This window comes from Ptychodera flava, chromosome 4, assembly GCF_041260155.1.
Source record: "Ptychodera flava strain L36383 chromosome 4, AS_Pfla_20210202, whole genome shotgun sequence".
NCBI classification, from domain to species: Eukaryota; Metazoa; Hemichordata; class Enteropneusta; family Ptychoderidae; genus Ptychodera; species Ptychodera flava.
In genome coordinates this window covers 2,577,872-2,597,978 of record NC_091931.1, presented here as the reverse complement: position 1 = coordinate 2,597,978, position 20,107 = coordinate 2,577,872, and the positions used below count along the sequence as shown (strand labels likewise).

The 20,107-nt window shown below is 35.4% G+C and overlaps 2 protein-coding genes across 2 annotated transcripts in view; both read right to left on the bottom strand.

The window, feature by feature from the left end:
• Window positions 1-324: 324 nt before the first annotated feature.
• LOC139130660 (F-box/LRR-repeat protein 21-like) lies at window positions 325-11,894 on the bottom strand. The gene is made up of 3 exons (XM_070696407.1): window positions 11,741-11,894; window positions 3,207-4,068; window positions 325-2,496 (listed from the first exon to the last, which is right to left on the bottom strand). Exons 2-3 carry the CDS (start codon window positions 3,937-3,939, stop codon window positions 1,850-1,852), a joined length of 1,380 nt encoding a protein of 459 aa, XP_070552508.1. The 5' UTR covers window positions 3,940-4,068; window positions 11,741-11,894; the 3' UTR covers window positions 325-1,849.
• Window positions 11,895-16,644: 4,750 nt separating this feature from the next.
• The window catches only part of LOC139130658 (alpha-1,3-mannosyl-glycoprotein 4-beta-N-acetylglucosaminyltransferase B-like), a 72,684-nt gene continuing 69,221 nt past the window's right edge, over window positions 16,645-20,107 (bottom strand). The window contains exons 12-14 of the mRNA XM_070696406.1: window positions 19,708-19,874; window positions 19,242-19,354; window positions 16,645-17,247 (exon numbers count right to left, since the gene is read on the bottom strand). Coding sequence (XP_070552507.1) covers window positions 17,221-17,247; window positions 19,242-19,354; window positions 19,708-19,874 — 307 coding nt within the window. The 3' untranslated portion in view covers window positions 16,645-17,220. The remainder of the gene's footprint in view (window positions 17,248-19,241; window positions 19,355-19,707; window positions 19,875-20,107) is intronic.

Here is a 20,107-nt window from a genome sequence, read left to right as displayed (position 1 = left end):
GCTCGTGTTGTACAGACAAAATATGTTACCACATATACATGATGTGCATACATAAACATACATACATACATGTACCTGTGTGCATACAGATACAATATATCCATTCATATGCACACAGGAACACGCATATGCAGTGCACACATACACATATATGCACACTTATATACACATAGGAATAAATATATATGTAAATATTTTGTATTTTTTTAAGTTTTTATTGACAAATGCTGTTACTTGGCTTTAACTTTGTATAGCAAGCCATATAATCCATGATCCAACTTTGTATAGCAAACCATATAATCCATGATCCAAAAATCAATGATGCAAGTAAAACAGTCATTTTAATATTCAATATATTGACTCTTTCAAGAATATTCAGCAAAAGCCAATCCCTGAATAAAAATTGTAATCATAACCAGCATTTATGTTGTACTAATAGATTTCTTATCATTGATTGACGTCACATCAATTATGCAGTATGTATGAAGATTTCAATTGTTGCTATTGTTTCAAGGACAGATAAGAACAATAGTACCACGCTGTAATTTATAGTGACAAACTCAGTACCTTGTTCCATTTATCGATTCCTACAACCATCAATTGGTGTTACTTTGCTTTCAAATATTCACTTTCAAACATCTTTCAATGACTGGCTGAATAACGCCCACTTCAAAAACTTGTGATAACAAATCACTAAATGGAAATGTTAATGGCAAAGTTATCAGGGCTAAAACCATGTCACATATAACTATATTACATCTCAAAAAATATTTACTGTAAAATATCTTTCATCTATGAGACTGGTGAATAAAGATTTAAAGATAAATTATATATTGATGATATTGTTGTCACAATATCAAAAGCTACAGTGTAATACAAAGACTTATCAAATAAAATATACCTTCTCAAATTTGTAAGTCAAACTTGTGACTCAGACAATTTTCATGCTTGTGGATGAAAACTAGGTATGCCTGTTTTCATGTTGCCATAGTTTCTGTGTTATGCATTATACAATTCTTAAAACCTGTCAAAGCGCCGTTCATAACTGTTGATTTCTCTTAAGCTGTGTAAAGACAAAATTTGATATTAATGGCTAAGATGTTATTGAATGCATACTATAATTGACATTGCTTATCATGTTCAGGGAAAATAAATATGTTTTGAAGCATACTTGATATGTAATCTTATACTCTACATTCAATATCAAAGACAAACACATTTAAACATGAAGTACTGTACAATATTTTTTTAAACTTTCCATCGATTACAAAGGTTGCATCACCACAGAGAAAGAAACAACATAGGACTGTTATATGAGATACAAAAAATACATTTTAGATGAAATAAATTTTCATATACGGTAGTATCAGTAAATCTACTCTGAAACACTAGACTAAGACTACCTCTTAGTGTACACCTTTCATCTGTGCAACTTTAGTGATAGTAAACTTAAATATACAGAGACATGTTTTATATGAAACAAACAAGAATTTCATTTCAACTTAAACTGTAATCTTTGATCCAGCAAGGTTCAATGTCATCACATCATTAAAACAGTTACAAACCACATCATATAAGTACAAGAAATAATGATTATCTCAACACTGTGTTTGGTATACATGTACATTGTCAATTTTTCCTATCCTACATTTTCAATAATGGAAATACTGACAAACTAGTTTTAACAGATTTATAATATGACACTTAAACTTCAAACATTGTCCAAAAATATGTACATGTACGTATTACAACATAAGAACCAAGTCACACAAAATTGGAAAGTCTGTTGTTGTAAATCGTCTTCAAGTTCAGAGTCTAGATCTTCCCAATACAGTTGGGCACCCAAAATTTACCAACATGGCACACAGTCTGGTACCCAAAATCTACCAAGATAGTTGGAGATAGTAATGTAAGCTGTCTCCCTATCATACATATCATCTTCATTCAGCACATCTTCCATAACAAACAATTCAATGAGTTTAGGGCCACAGATCTGACTAACCTCTACCAATGCAGAGCATGATAATTCACACTCACTCAGACCCAGGGAGGAAAGGTTGTTGCAGTTTCGTGCAATTTTAACCACTTCCTCATCTAGCGGACAATTACCATTGGCACAGATCACCAGCTCTTGCAGCTTTGGAGAATTTTCCCCAACTCTTGCAATAACAGCCTTAGCAACAGAACGGCAAAAATAAAGATGTGTCACAGGTGTCTCAACCTCAAAGAAAGGATCAAAGTGTTCATTTTTTGTTACAAAGAAATACATGACAAGGTTAAGATCTGGCGAATGTTTGGATATGGCAACCCAACTCTCACGGGAAATGCGATGACTCAAAGCATCATTTGTTTCTTCAGTGGCAACATCAATACGTAGATGTTTCAATTTGACGTGTTCTTCACTAGACAATGCCATCAGTAGTTCATCAGTTAAGTGGTTGTAGTTGAGGACCAATTCATGTAAACCATGGCAGTAATCAGCAACACATAGGATACCTGCAGTAAAAATTTCCAAAGGTTTACAGCAATGATATACTGATGTCAATAAGATTGTAGTGGTATACTGAACTGAAAAATCTTTCCTTGGAGGTATTGGAGATATGTAAATAAGACAGTGAATGCATGAAGCTCTGAAATAAGCAATCAATAGTTGTTTCTTAATATCTGAAAGTAGGCATCACAGATATCCCATACTATGGGTATACACTTGTTTCATATGCATAAGCACCTGACATATACACTGTGCACACAAAATACTACGGTACCTACAATATCTTGGTACATCACATCAGTTCATCTCAACATGACTGCAAATCGCACTCAGAGACTTTTAACTCAGTGGTATGTTGTACTTTAAGCATGAATACATCAACCCTTATCCTGCCAGGCCAAACACTTCCCTATCTGTGAAGTTAGTGAAAAGTGGTATTGCGCCAAAAGCTGGATTGTTTTCACCTATTGCTATGACACAGCAGCTTCTGTCAGCAAATTTCATGTTCACACTGAATCACAGTACTTATGTTGTCAAGGATCCTTAGATGTTCAGAGTTTTGTTAAATTACTACAAATGGGACATGTTACTGTATACCTCAATGGTTTTAACAAACTTGACTAGATGGTGAAGTATGAACTTGGCAGGATGAAGATTAAGAGATATACAGATTTTTGTTGCACAATCTAGGCAAACACACACATGTGACACTCACCTGCTGGAGATACATGAGGACAGCTGTTCATCTTTAACAATGTCAGTGTGTCTCTGCTGTTGGCAACCAATACTTTGAGAGACGGATCATCAACCGGCGTATCATCAATAGCCAATGATGACAAGGCCCTTGAGTTCACAAAGACCACCGTCAATGCTGATACAAAATGATCTTGTGAGACCAACTGAAAACTTGGACGAGCTGCAGACATCAAAACCAGTGTATTGAGTGAGCAATTGACCAATTGCGACAGAATACTGCATGCTGTCTCGGCTGACTCTCTACTGCTATCCACTTTAAGGCTGACGTATTTCAAGTGATGGACATGCTGTTGTAAGACCTGTTTCACCAATTCTGGAGGCGTAGACTTGAAGTATGATGTGGCATCTTTGTTGAATTCAAACTCAAATGTGTGCCACAGCTCTGCTGAATGGTAGATTTCATTCCAATGCCGACATACCAGAGAGGCACGAGCACGCTCCACTAAACTTAATACCTTGTAAATCTTGATGAGAATGACAGAGGGTAGACTACCCCAATCTAACCGGCCAGCAGGATAATCTGGCATTTGCTCTGTTACTTTCAATATCAAAGCCTTCTTGGATGATTTTTTCTTTGGTTGTGTGTTAGATGTGGATTGGATGCAGACTTTGTTATCACGATGATGTAACTGATAAGAACTGTATCCAGGATCAGATCCACTGGCTGTGCTGTGTTTGTTTGTCCATTCCATGGTGTAGACTTTGTCAAGTACAGATCAACAAGTACAATGACTAGCTGAAGATCTTATGATGTTCTCTTACTTCTAGACTTCAATTACCATCCTGTTAATGTGTTATGTGTCTTTACCTTTTCACGTTATCTGTAAAACCAAAAAGAGTAAAACTCTAGAATAAATCAAATTATAACTTGCTTTTCTTACCAAGGTTGAATCTGAAAGTTCAAATTATCATGGTTACAGGTATGATAAAATCAAAGCATTTAGCACATTTTACTCTCTAAAGTTTTGATCTAGCTTTGAGCAGTTGTGGTTTCTTGTTTGACAATCAGTCTGTTTGTTTCAGAGACCCTTCAGTAGTACATGTATGTTACTTTGTATTGATAAAAGATAGCCATTTGGTACAACTCATTTGGTATTAAACATTGCCATTTGGTACAACACATTTGGTATTAAACATTGCCATTTGGTACAACACGTTTGGTATTAAACATTGCCATTTGGTACAACATACTTGACATTGAGATAGTTGTGACATTGAGAGATAACCTATATCTTGTACCTCTGCCAGCCTGCTAGCTTTTGCTGAAAACAACAATAGATAGAATTGTTGTGTAGCACTCCAAAATACAAAGAACACTGACATGGCTGGAGCCAGTTTCTCTTTTACTCTGATTAGTCAATTCATGTTGTCTCATTGCATGGGAAGAGTAGCTACCTTCAGATATGCATGATGCTGACATGTAATATAGTGCAGACTACCGATTTGCTTATAACATAATGAACTTTGCAGAAATGCACAAATTTGTTATTTCTAATGCCAAAAGATAAGTTAGTGATGTGACAGTAATGTTAATGAGGTATCTCAAAAAAACTCTAAGACCAGGGGTATTTGGGGAAACAATATTTTCACCAAAAATCAAATAAATAGCCCTAATAATCTGCATATGGAAATTTCATCATCATAATTTGACAAATACACTAACTGGTATCATCCCTGTAAACCAAATTTAATGTGGATGAATAATTTCAGAGAACCATATTTTTGAAGATGAATGAGTAAAAAATTGGAGAAAAATTCTTTAAGTATGCAAATGTTATGATAATTTATTACTTCATAACTGCATCCCTAAGAAGCGACATTGTAAATAGTAAAGCTGAGTTGCAAGTGAGAAAAACAGGTTTTGACCAAAACCGGGAAAATTGGTCCAAAATGACGTCATCTCTAGGAGCTAACAAACCAAATTTAATTGCTATTGAATCAATGATATCAAACATGAGGATTTTTGAAAAAATAAGCAAAAGCCTGGGAAAATCACATTTGACCAAAAATGGAAAAATCAGCCCTCCAAAAACTGCACATACAATTTTCCTCATTTACATATATATGAACAAACCAAACTTTGGTCATAGTGAATGATATCAAATAATGATAGTCCAGGACCTTCCCTTGGCTATGGAGTAATCAGTATGCTACTCTCCCATCGAAACCTGCAGCATGTTGATGGAGAATAAAGCTATTGGAATTATTCTTTGTCACTGACATTGGAACTAATTCCTCATTATTGTACAGCCACAATATATAATAGATATAGTGTACATCATGTACGGCAAATATTGCCCTTTTTGAAATCCATGATCACCATTGACTTCTTGTAATATCACATTTTCTGTCAAACACCCTAACAAAATGGAATAATATGAAAATTCTCATTTGAGCCAATGACACCTTAGACTGAAAGATTCCGTCGCGTGCGGGCGCTCCGCCACTGCGACCTACGATCGTGGTAAAGGGTCGTAGGTCGCAGTGCGCCGGTGCGCCCGCACACGACGGAATCTTTCAGTCTAATGACACCTCAACAATATGGAAAATGTGCTCTTGAAAACAGCTGCCAGGACTTGAATGTGTTATTTTAAAATTCAGTTTGATACTTATGAAGTGGACCCCTACGCAGAAAATGGCTTGATATACATGTAGTTATTTATTTTCCTATCTCCTGTCAAAGTTCCGTTCAACACATTGATGAGACATGTGCATGCTTTACAGAAACACTTCAAAGGCTCCTAAAAGGCTCCTACACTGCATACAATATACGGTATGACGTCATGGGTCATAGAACCTCTCACTTAAATGTGTAGGCTGTTTCAGTTCATACCACCACTCCTACACCTTTGCAGGATTTTCCCTTTTTCTTACCTTTATATTTGAATACTTTTGACACTGACACGTTCATTTTTTAACAAATTCACATCTCAACCTCTGGGTCGACCTGTACCGGTACACCAAATACTAAGATGGTAAGAACAGCAGTTTGGGAATTTTTGAGTTGGACGGACATACATGTACATCTGCACATACTAACATACATACATACAGACATACAGACACCACCGACTCACCATATAAGCTCCTCTTGGTATTTATTATATGAGCTAAAAATCACAGCTCTTTCCAATAATGTCACTTTTTAAGTTCACCCAAATGTAAAATGTTTCAATGTCAATTTTGCATTTTTTAATCACAGACATTGAATTTCTGCACACCTGTCTCCATGACAGAAAATCTGTATGTTATAAAAGTTTGGTTGAAACTATAGCAGTGCAATACTGAATAAAACTATTTACATCGAGAAAATAGGGGTTTATTACCAACAAACATGTATCAATTACAGTTAAAGGATTGTCAATACATGTAGCTTTATATTCTGCAGATGTGCTTGACAAATCCTTGATTATTTTTTTCATATTAAGATTTGGAATTGCTGCAGGATAAAGTCTGCATATATCCCTAAATTCATAATATGCAGTACTCTGGAAGGAGTTATACTTAGGAAGTAATATGCCATCTGTTTGACTAATAGTACATGTAAGTCAACAAAGATATTTACAGAATATGGAAAAATATTCCTGAATATTCCTTTGTAACTTTGAAATTCAGTTTTACATTCATTGCACTCACTCATTCATGAATATAAACACGATATGCTAGACTATGACAGAATTATCTGTGATTAGACTTTAATTAAGCAATTTAATCATCAATGTTAACAATATGAACTCATTCTCTGTATAGCCTCTCTTTTTCTTCAGTAGGATGTCATTATCAGCTTGAGAGCCATAAACTTACACTTACAGTTCATGGAATAATTTTTCCTGAAAATTTAGGATGTAGATATCACTTCATCATTATCAAAAATGTTCTAGAGTCTGTACATACATATACCAGTAATAGTAGGCACTATGGAAATTTTAGCTGTTTCCATGGCTACTATTCATGCTAATCACACCAATTCATGCAAAATGCTACAACACTAAATTGGCAAGACCTTTTGTGCAATGTGCATGTACCAGCAAAACGTGTTTTCTTTCTAAAAATGTACGGCTTGCATGCACTCTGATAGTATCCTGCCACTTATTACACACAATCTAGGATAATACAAACTATTTTCTGTATCATTGATCCGATCTGTTTCCTCCTATTTAGAAAGTTTCTTAAACTTTCATTCACACTCAAGCACATTCATTGTGTACAGTACAGCAACCAATGCCTATATGTGTTATAAATAGATCTATCAAAACAGTTGTTAACCCCTTGACTACCTATGGCGCCGGATATTTCCGGCGCCCTATTGAATTCCCATATACCTTGAGTGCCGGAAATATCCGGCACAGTTAAATAGGCGTATTTGCTTCGTTTTTGTCTCTAAAAATCCCGTAATTTCGGCGCCGGCACGCAGCGCAACTAAGATTGATGTATTCCGATCTGGCCTGGATGTGATTGCGCCCCGTACGTCCGAGTATGGCCAAAATCCGGAAGCAAATGTCGTGACCCATGACCTCGACCCTGAAAGGTCAGGCTGATCACTGAAGCGTCGCACAGTTTTCTGTTTACAGTTTTCAGAAGTACGGACGATCGCGAAGATGTTTATGGGTTTTTTTTAATGAAATGAAATGTTTATTTTTTGAAAACAAATGATTTATATGTAAATATGTTCTATTAACAGCAATATTCGTGAATGAAACTAGAGGAAATACAATTTTTTACTATAAGCCAGTGAAATTTTATAGCAGCCATATTATCAATATGACTGGTCACATGACTGGTCATGTGTTTGGTCATGTGATATGTTGTTCCCTAAAATGTATTTTAAATATTGTGAATTATTTTTTGATAAATCATAACCATTTTAGATGCATGTTTCTGCATGGAAGACATAAAGCAGGTGTTTACAAATATAAAATGTGTTGATTTTCAAATACAGAATCATATCAGATGACGTTTATGGTTCATTTACTCTGCCTTTCGTGAGAAAAATCTTAAATAGGTACATCTATAAATTAAGTAAAGGTTAGTTATTTTTACATATACGTAAAGACAATGCCATGAAAATTGCAACTGCATTCAAATTTGCATCATTTTATGGATTCAAAACACGTCCTGATGCTTCAAATATTCATATTCTTTGCCAACTCTGGTCACATGACGTGTCATGTGACCAGTCTCGTGACCTGGAAATACAAAATTTATGTATGAAAATGTGGGAAATTTCATGCTGATTCAGAAAATATATGGTTTATTGGTACTTACTTAATTTTTACTCTAAGCAGTGTTCATGCAATGACCACACCAAAGATTTTATCAATATTTACATAAGGGGCCTGGTATATAGGAATACATTGGCCTTGGTAGTCAAGGGGTTAATTGATATTACTCTTACACTTGACGGACAGCACGCTATTTTTCACTCAGACGAAGACTCTGCACTGATCAACAATGACAACTCCTGACTATGTTCTGCAAGTTGAAAGTTACAATAAGATGGTACAGAAACCAACTTACAGCAAGCACAACATAAATGAAGAAGAGCAAGTAATGGAAATTTGGATGGTTTTACCAGTGCTACTCATCTGTATATGTACCTCTGCATCTCTGTTTTGTCTGGTACAATATCAACATTTACAACTCACCAAAACAGACGTGGAAAATATCCAAATAACTGCACAGACTCTCAGTAATCATTACAGAAAACAAAATATTGAACTTCTCCAAGAAAACCTTCAATACATACATGGAATAATTACCAGTTTGCTACAAAACGAAGAAGTGATAGAGTATGCGAACGGAAATGAGAATGGGTTTGTTAAGCTACAACAAAATGATGACAATCTTGTCAAGAAGGATGAAGATCAAACACATGGTATGTAGAGTAATGCTAATTAAGATATCACTATGCTTTTAGTGTTTCTTGTTTATTGACAGAGTGAAGCTTTATTGTCTTCACAACTATCAAATATTGTCCACATTGACAGAATGAAGTTTTATTGTCTTCACAACTACCAAATATTGTCCACATTGACTAGATACAGAACTCATCCAACAGATTCTACTTGATTTGAAATGATACAAATTTTATGTAAACAATATTATCAGCAAACATCTTTTTATAATCATGAAGTCTTTTTATGTAAATTGTGTAATTGTATGTACAGATTTTAATTCTACACCAGACCTTCAAATGACATACTTTGATCATTGTCTTTGTAAGGTTAGACACATGGAAATTGTAGGTATTGTTGAAACACATGCTGGCAAAATGGTCAAAATGAATCAATTGGGGAGGGGGTAAAACTGATCACAGCTAGTACATGCATGTATATACATTTCAATTCAATCAAGGTGTATAAATATGCCAAACATTTTACTTCAAGGCAAGAATAATTAAATTTTGCAAAGAGATACCAACAGAAGAGCAGAATGAAATATTGAATATTGTATTCAAACAAAAATTCAGGAACTGATCCACACATCCGAGTTCATCTGCCATTCAGGCAAACTGCACTACTACCTGAGTCATTCAAAACTGCTGCAATTATGATCACTGTACCCAATAACTTTTGAACATTTTAATTGTCTTGTCCTAAGCCTTAATGACATACAGCCTAGCCTGGCAGTGGTACATGACATACAGCCTAGCCTGGCAGTTGTACATGACATACAGCCTAGCCTGGCAGTGGTACATGACATACAGCTTAGCTAGCCTGGCAGTTGTACATGACATACAGCCTAGCCTGGCAGTTGTACATGACAGCCTAGCCTGGCAGTGGTACATGACATACAGCCTAGCCTGGCAGTGGTACATGACATACAGCCTAGCCTGGCAGTGGTACATGACATACAGCCTAGCCTGGCAGTGGTACATGACATACATGTACAGCCTAGCCTGGCAGTGGTACATGGCATACAGCCTAGCCTGGCAGTGGTACATGACATACAGCCTAGCCTGGCAGTGGTACATGACATACAGCCTAGCCTGGCAGTTGTACATGACATACAGCCTAGCTTATTTCAAACCACATAATTTTACTGGGCAAGTAGTTTTCCAATTCAGGCAAGTGAACTTAACCGCCCAACCCCTAACCCCCCCACTTGCCCGAAGGGGAAGTGGATAAAAAAATAAGTGTCTTAAATTCCCTGGACTTGTTTTCATTTTTGAACTTATTATCATTGAACATTGCCATTTGAGGGTAAATTTGAGACAGAGTCAATGCAGAAAGGACACTTACTTTGATATGACACAGGAACATGTGAATTTATGCATACCTTATTGACATTTCATTGTTTTTATACAATATTGCAGGTGAACTGACGAAGCCATGAGAGGAACCCTGATAGAAGAATTATGGTTCTAATTTTTACTGCACTGAACAACAACTTGTACGTTTACAATGCATATTATCTTTGAACCCTCACAGTGGTTTTTGTATTGTTTGCAACAGTTTTGTAAAAAGTCAACACGATCATTGGCCATGTGAGTGGTACGCACTGTCCCTAACTTGACTGACATGACAGGGCTCAAAGTTATTGCAAGTCAAGGTCAGATTTTTTTAGATAAATTCATTTGGGATTATACTGTAGCAGTTCGATATTCTCTGCCACAATGGATGTAATTTAATTTGAATATCATGTCTATACACCTGTAATCATGCAAGTTACCATCTTGTAATAAAAATTTGATTCCACATGTTTATAGAACCATGCTGTTGTAATATTAGTCCTTATCATGATATGAGCCTTGATCATTTACATCTTTGTCTCAGAATAAGTAACCTTGGAAGTCAAAACCGTGCTACTTACACCACAGTTCCTCCATACCAATACCAGAACACTGACGTTGTGGTACTTCCATGCATACAATCAATACCAAAATGCCGTGAACTTGAATTCTTTCTTAATATTAAAAAAATTACGCCTGCCCTAAAGCTTATCGGTGTTACACAATGAATTATTCACCTTGGAAGCCAGTATATTGCATCGCCAGCGCAATGTGGGTGTCCACAGTCATATGTCATCTAGCCCTGCGTACGATGCTGTGTGTTCCGCTACAGCTAATAGCCCCGCTCACCACAGGGGCTATTAGCTGAAGCGGAACACACAGCATCGTACGCAGGGCTATATGTCATCGTGCTTGGTACAAAATCATGTGGCATTTCGCAAAGCTTTTCTGTACTTTTACCTGATTGACTATATGGCTGTAAACACGCGGAATTTTGGAGTCTTCATCACGCACCGTTTCATAATGTGCCCATACGCATTAAGTCACAGATATAGCAGTATGATACTACATTACTGTCACTTTACACTGAGACTGAGACTCGCAATAATTTTCAATATTGATTCCAATCATGGTTGCCGAGTTGTAAACACAGTTCACACGCTCTCAAAACAATTTCATCAAACATGCACTCAGTTTACCAGTTCATATAAAGACTGTAACGTTTTGAACAGATGAGTGGAATCGAAACGACGATTTCTTACCTCTATGGTGGATCTCAGTCTTCTTATTTTGAACCGAATGCAAATGGTGGCATGACCCAGATTATATTGACCCTGTGTTACATGTGTACACACAGTTGATGCGTCTGCTGCCCTCTACGACAAAAACGACATGCATGCTAAGTCTGGCTGAGTCCAACAGGTCATGGCTAGTATGCTATGACCCTTTCTACTACTAATCTCTTGGCTGAACTGTTTTAATTTTCATTTTTCCTTTTGCTTTTTCTTTTGAATATCCCTGTAAAGATTCTTAACAAATTCAGTTGTTCCCTTCTCTTATTTTTACTAAAGATTATGTATCTATTCAACATTGCGAATATTTTCCTTCATGCTTTACAGGTTAGCTGAGTGTTCAGATAATATGTTCATCTGAAATTCAGCAAAGAGGGGCTGTACTCGATTTCCAAAAATGCCCACCCTGTCAAAAAGCCTTGTTTCAGTGTACAAAATTATTATCATTATTATTATTATTATTGTTGTTGTTGATATTGTTAAACTTTCTTTACTGTCGAAAGCTTGTTCGGATAGGAAGGCCAATCTTCAACAAGGTCGTTGATAAAAATTTAGAAAAGTTAAAAATGCAAATAAAGTAGAAAAGCAAACAAACACATACCAGAAACGTACAATAGAAAAACAGCATACACGACAACAAAGCAGAAAGCAAAGTACATGTTACAGCTGATCAATAAGACTTTTATAAAAATGCGACTCTAATGACTTAACGTTTGGGTTATTTTTAAAGACAAAGGGAGGTCGTTCCAAAAAAAGATCACCTTATAATAATAAGTAAGGCTTTTCCTTATGATTTATTTTGGCAAATACAGATTGTTTATCGATGTTGAGCTCATTGTTGACGAATATCCTGAGGAATAAATGTGATTCTCTGTGTGTTTTCATTTTCTGAAGTCAGTAGTATACCAAGGTCTAAAAACAAGTGAATGTATTTTGTGTTGTATTAAGCTCTTGTCTTGGCAATCAAAGTCTGGCTTTTACCAACAGAGTGGAAATAACAGGTGCCAGGCATCATACCTTAGGTGAAATGAAGGCAGAACTTCATGTGCAAGCCAAGTGTTCAACAGGGAACTGGTGTTTGTTTAGATATTCATTTTGTCCAGTTGAACAGCTGTAGTATTTATATGGAGCTATTATTCAAGAAAGAAATTAGCAAACTTATATTGGAAAATAACAACAGGGGAATGCATATGAATGTATTCATGAAAAGTATCTATGACCTTACTCTGACCTTGGAGAGAGAAAGCTTTGACTAAGTTTTTTATCATTTTAAATATTGGAAGGTAATGATTGGATAGACAAATAATTATATGTCAATATACAGGATAGGTGATATAACTTTGCATTTCTGTAAACACTGTGTGCAATACTGTAACTGTGATGTTGACATGTCATACCAATCACCATTAGTATTCCAATGCAGCCTTAACCAGCTACATATGAAAGTACCCTGATAACACAAACATTCTTTTTATCAACAATGTACATACGAAGAAATTTGTTAATAACATTCACATTTTTTCACTACAAGCAATTACACCAATCTGATTAAAATCTGATATACAGATTGGTCGGTCTTTTATGTTATGGTATTACTGTCTTTTTTGTGAGCTAGTGAAGGGATGGCCGCACAAAAAAGACCACAATACGATAACGTAAAAAGTCCAACCCGCATCTACGTCGGATTTTGATCAGATTGCCTCATGTCATTTTATGTAGGACCATTGAAACTGGCGAATATCCGATTAATATGACCATAGAGAGACTGGCAGTCTTCTTGTGCCTCTGTCATGACTTTCATGACCACCTTTATTTTAATGAATTTGTCAGAATTTTGATATTTGTTCTATTTACAGTCATGTTGAAAGAGCAATACAGTAATTTGGTGTGATATCGAAATCTGTATACATTTAAAACCAATTTAAGGTCAGGAATTTAATTACACTCTATTTCAAGCAATGGCCACTGCAAGTGCATTACCTGTTTGTACATATAATGTTGTCAATAACATCAATGGAAAAGAGCTATTTTTTTGCAGGACCCTGCTCTTAAATTCTTCCAGATTTAGTGTAAATGATAGCTCTGTCATTGAAGGTTAATACTGCCTTGTTGCCAAATCCATTGATTTGTCTTATCATCATCTTAATCAGAGTACATGTTTCTGACTCAGAAGTCTTGCTGTCATAGTTTTATCAAGTGTCGGTCATTTTAGGTTTGGTTATTTTAGGATTGACTTGCCTTGTGACAAATTGAGTCGAAAATTTGTGTTGTTTGTTAGTGAGGAGCAGGAGAGTGCTGATAAAACTGACAACCTACAGAATTATTCATAGGTATAATTTTATTTTAAAATAGTAATTATAAATCTTTCAATGACATTGAGTACAGTACTTAGCAAAAGAGAAAACAAATTCATAAACAGAGCAATAATGCCAGCAGTACTGATATTTACAAATAGCTTCAAACAAAACATTGACCAAAATTCAAGGTTACAATTGCCATGTTAAATACAAATCAAGATACAACAAATTATCAGACATATTCACCACTTGAAATCATGTTTTTAAATACACTGCTTCCTATATTTCAAGTTTTAAGAGTAAAAAGAAATATTACCAAACAGGAAAAATCCTCTACAAGGGAAAATATCATTGATAAAAGCGACAAATCCTTATTTGATGATGACATTGTTTAAAGAATGGTTCGACACAATTTGAGACAAACAAAATATATCTTTCACTACTACAAATCATACAATATCAGAAACATTACATCTGATTTCAAGATATCAGAGAAAATTTGTGTAGCTAATTAAATTAAACAAGGTAGATTACTTTATTGAAAGTTTTTATGAGTGCAAGGACGTTTGGGAAGGTGATAAGAATATACTTTTGCTAATGTCTGTAGCCTTGACAACACAGGTACAGTGTACGTTTAAGATTCCTGTTCAACGCTGTTCATCAACAATGTGTCTATGATAACTACCTTTACTTGATACAATGTAGCTATGTAGCACATCAAAATGACACAAATCTACCATAATCTTCCTATCAACTCTCATGGCCACTTTTCTTTTCTTTCATATGCACAATGCTACACAATTATTGAAATCTGAGCTTTTATGGATCTGTAAACATAATAAATTAAGAATTAAATGCATGCATAAATATGTGTACTGTGTGTGGCAAATCACACTGAGATTGACAGATTTCTGGGTGTACTCAAGGTCTATGGTTCTCTTGTCTTTTATCTGCTACAACAAAACTTGCTGGTGATTCTCATAAATGGAGAGAAGACAACAGACAGTTTTTGGCATTAGTGAAACATTGTGATTTCGCTGAATGTAGGCGTACTGTTTTCCCTACATGGTACACAAATAAGCATGTGTGGTTTTGCCTCAAATGTCCTGTTTTCAAAAAATGTCACACTGCATGAAAACCCAATAATGCAGATAAATTCACATTAATGAGTTGCCTGTATTATAGTATCATACACGTGAATTCACATGAATCCACATGAATACAGGCTTGCTGAATACAAAAAATGGATTCTTGACTGTATTCATCTGTATATGCACTCTTCAGCTAAAATACAGGCAATAATCCATGTTAATACAGTAAGTATTATAGGGTTTTTATGCAGTGTCAATATTTTGACAAAAAATTTGGAACATGGCCTAAGAATAGTGGACAGAGCTGATGACAAATTATTATTGTTTCAAGCAAACCATTTACAAGGTTTTTGTTTTTCTTCAACAAAAGAAATGACAATTCTGAGTAGTAACAGTCACATTTACTGAGAAAAAGCAACTTGAGGATAATAACGGTCAAGTATTAGGAAGATTTCATAGACACTGTATAACAACAATACTATACACATCCTAGAAATTGAAAGACTTGAACTTGTGCTCAAACTTGATACTTGAAACTTTTAAACATTCTCTTGACAAAGCTAGATCAGGAGTCACGCTGCAAATTTTGGTGTTAAGGAAAACATGTCAGATGTGCCACAAAAATATATTTGAGATTGTTGGCTCTCCTTCATTGTTGATCAAATCTACATTGACACAAATTGAGACCTAAACCGTGAACAGTTTGAAGACAGAGGCACATGAGACTCTGTCGTCTGTTGTTTTTTGATTCTCTAAAGTTTTACAGGGAACTTCTGGGAATTGTAATGGTGAAAGTTTTACAGGACACTGCCAGGAACTGTAGTGGTGAAAAAAGGTTTGCATTGCTTCATCACAGTGTTAATACTAGAACAACAATGTCTATGCATCGCTATGGTACTCTTACATATTGATGTCTGCCAATCTATGTGAGAAAAGTTTCAATCAATATTTCAAAAACCTGCTATGTTAATTGACATAGTGTCAATGCTTTTACAGAATTTAACGCTGAAGGTACATGTAAATGTCAATTTACAGCAAGATAGAGAACATTTCACTACAGCTATAGATGTTACAATTATGGATATTTGTAGAGGGCAGCTGCTGAACAAAATCAGTTTAATTCACATCTGGGAGAGAAAAAAAGACAGAAAGTAATAGCATAGTCCAATTATAGACAGTCTGTCTTCGTTTTATGCAACCTATAATCTGCTCACAATATATGTTGCAATAACTTTGGTTGGGAATGCGAAATATTTAATGAAAGTTTCTTTGATAAGATCATCATTTATAGGTTTTTGTTGAGTATAAAATCAGTTGATTCAACTCAGATCACTGAAGTGCTACTCTTCATGGATGTCATCACTTGTATTGAGTTACATGTAATTCTCTGTGTAGATAGAAAACACCCTGGCAATGGATACCAGACTATGTGACATCAATGAATCTAGATAGAAAACATATACTGGACTATGTGAGACCGATGAATCTATGTTGAAAACTTTTTCAAGTTTTATTTTAGCACTCTAGACAAAACACTGACAAAAGGAATGATGAGTGTACACCAGTGATTACAGAAGTCTGCAAGGTTACAGAAATATAAAACACAACAAACCCTGTAAATTTTCTGTCTCAACAAATAAACAAGCATTAATCAGTTCCATTTGACATTGACATTGACAGAAGCTCATGATGTGTTTGAAAACAGAGTCAAAGGCACAAGTTTTGGTAAGTAAAAAACAAAACCAGAAGTAAACAGCACTTTTCAGTCTCATTTTTTCATAGCTTAACTTTCTCTGACAACATAAAATCTAGATTGAAATCATTGCTTATGAACAGTGTGAAATAAACCTTTGTCCAGTTTGACTGAACACTTTAGAATGAATTGGTTACAATAAACAGAAAACAATAAAAAAGGAAAACCTTTTGGCATTGTAGCTACCATGATTACCCATCAGAACAATAGATCTTATATCAACTGACAGAGGAGTGGTGATTTTAAAACAATTGTAATTACATTGAGCCTAGTACGGCAACACTTTGGATGTGAGTGTCTGTGATCAGGTCACCTCTTGCCTGGAACAATGTGAATCTGGAAGAAAGATAAAATAATAATATCAGTTTATTCAACTGGCAAAGATACAACCTTGTCAAGCCTTCATTTACAAAATTTGATTTCTTTTATTTAACAATGTTTTGACAGAGTTTCCCAGATCCCAGCTGGCTGTCATCTAGATGACATTAAAACCAGTGACTTTCTACTTCTTATATACTATACACTAGATCTGTAGACTTGCTAGCTGCTTCATATAGCTCTATATGCATTCACAGAAACTTTACCAATATGATGTTAAACTTGTCCAAAAATCATTTTCGTTCAAGGAAATACATCACCAGGTCCAAGGGACATTTGTTATTTTACAGAATTTAAGTAGGACCATCCTGAACCACTGATAGTTGGTGATAGTACCAGGTGTCTGGAATGGGTAAGCGTACCCTGCTAGCATGCTACATCCGTCAGGATTGATCCCAAAATTGTCTAAATATTGTATTATATGATACAGTATATGAATCACTGTAATAAGTCACAGCTGGGAATTCTGTTGCTATATTTGGCCACAATGTCGTCATATCGACTGTAGGACTTTTTAAAAGTCCTCATGAGTCTTTTTGGTGTGTATCCCAGTCTCACTAATCTTGATGCCAATGAGCTGTGTCTCAGTTGAAAATCAGTGTAGGAATCACAAGCCCTACAATACCTGAGAAGTTGAGACACGTACACTTCATAAGCAGGTGCAGATGGAATATTACTTGACAAGTGGGGATAATTTATGATTTCAAAATCGAAATCATCCCTTTTGTCATACAGCTTAGTGTGTAGCCCATTAGTACCCACTTGTAGGAACAGAATAAGATATGAAGCTGAGTTCTTACCCTCGGTTGTTTCTTTGATTTCCAACTCATCAAGATAAATGTGATGTGAGTAATTTGATATGTCTGGATTGTTAGACTAATCAGATCATCAATAGTTCTGTGCCTGTTGTTAATGGGACAAAGTCGGCCATTTTTCATGAATTTTGTTTGATACAAGTTACTACTTATATTGTTTGACATGTTGAAAGATACTGAATGAATTGGTGATCATGCATATATTTGACCCCGGTTTTGGACACGATACATGAAACCATCACGAAAATGAATTATTGGTCATGACCATTAATTCATTTTCGCCAAGGTTTCATTTAATTTGTCTAAAACCGGGCTTGAATATATGCATGGTCACCCAATTATTCAGTATCTTTCAATATGTCAAACGATATAAGTTGTATCTTGCATCAAACACAATTCATGAAAAATGGCCGACTTTGTCCCTTTAAAACGCCTTGCAAGTTTTTTAGACCCTGCTTTGTAGAGAGATTGTAGGAACTCTGCTTCATATGAATACAGAAATAAGTCTGCAAGAAGGGGTGCACAATTTGTACCCATTGTTAGGCCGATAGATTGTTGAAATGTCATACAACCAAACTTAACAAATATGTTGTCGATTCAGAAATTAAGCATTTTAATAATTTTTTCATCAGTGTATTTGGCTGGGCATCCATGTTGTTACTAAAATAACCTGACCTATGTGTGATGGCAATATATCAGTATCTTCTGCTGTCATTTTTTTGCAGGAAAGCTTGTTTCACAAGAGATGACAGCCTTGTTAGTTTATCATGGGGCATTGTGGTGTGTAATGTGGAAAGTCAAATGTTCAGATTAACCTGTATTTGTTTTTCTTGACATTTAAATCAAGCAACAATTCCTTTGAATTTTTTATTATCCATATTTGATTCAACCCACTCGTGTCATACACTTTGTCACAATATCGATAAATAGTCAGTCAATAGTACGATTCCAGCACACTACTTCCTCCCTGCTTGGTGATATAGTCAACAAATTCTCGAGTTCCAAAAAAGATATTCATACAGTATGAAATGTACACACTCAAGGCAAGAACATTCCATGTGTGTTGATGATTACAATAATTTCATTATTTCTAAAAATACGCTATTACAGAAGTTTACTGATAGAGCTGTTACTGACCTCACTGAGGATGACCCAAGCTTTGGCATCGGTTAGAACACGTATTCTCATTTGATCAATTTCACCAAGTGTCGTATCAACATTAGCTCCAGCCTTTCCATCAACAAACTCACCTTCAATGACAGAGAAAAGATGAGCCATACATCAATATTGATAAAGATTTCAAACACCTGTCTCCAAACATGAACAACCAACCTGAGGATGGAGTTGACATATAACAGTTGGTTTTCAAATACATGTATGTGAGCTGGCTTGTAAATATTGTAACCGAAATTTGCTTCATTACTTGCCGATGACCAATCTCATCCTTTCAACTTTTCACCCTCTCTGCTCATGATGTACACATCAACTCAGTCATTCATGAATGTTTGTTTTTCATTGTACTTACCAGATCCAATGCATTGAAGGAATCTACAAAACTATTTAAGGAAAACAGAGTTTGTGACAGAGATTGTGACTGACTTACCAACTTGATAAAATCCATCTTCAGTTCTCCTATATGAAGCATTAGATTTAGCATTTGTTTCTAAGACACCCTCTTGTTTCTGTTCTAACTGATGAGGTAAAACTTCCACTGTTGTGTTTGAAAATACATCACCAGGATGTTCAGTATTTCCACTTGTAAACCTGTATCTGCAATGATTACAAGACAAAAGCATCAGCATATATTGAAATTGATATTTTTATATTTACTATATTAATATTTAGTTACTAAACTTTTGCAACCAGATTCCATACAAGTACAGACAGGTTGCTTTCTTACAATTAAAAGTTAAACAATTTTTAAAAGTTAGCAGGTATAGTAACAAGTATGATACACACTAGGAATACTCAGCAATGCCAAATTCAAACAGTGTCTGCATTCA

Coding starts and splice junctions, on each gene's coding strand:
- LOC139130660 (XM_070696407.1), bottom strand. CDS start 3,939: ATGGAATGGACAAACAAACACAGCACAGCCAGTGGATCTGATCCTGGA. Junction 2,497..3,206: donor TCCTCATGTATCTCCAGCAG/GTGAGTGTCACA, acceptor TTTTTACTGCAG/GTATCCTATGTGTTGCTGAT.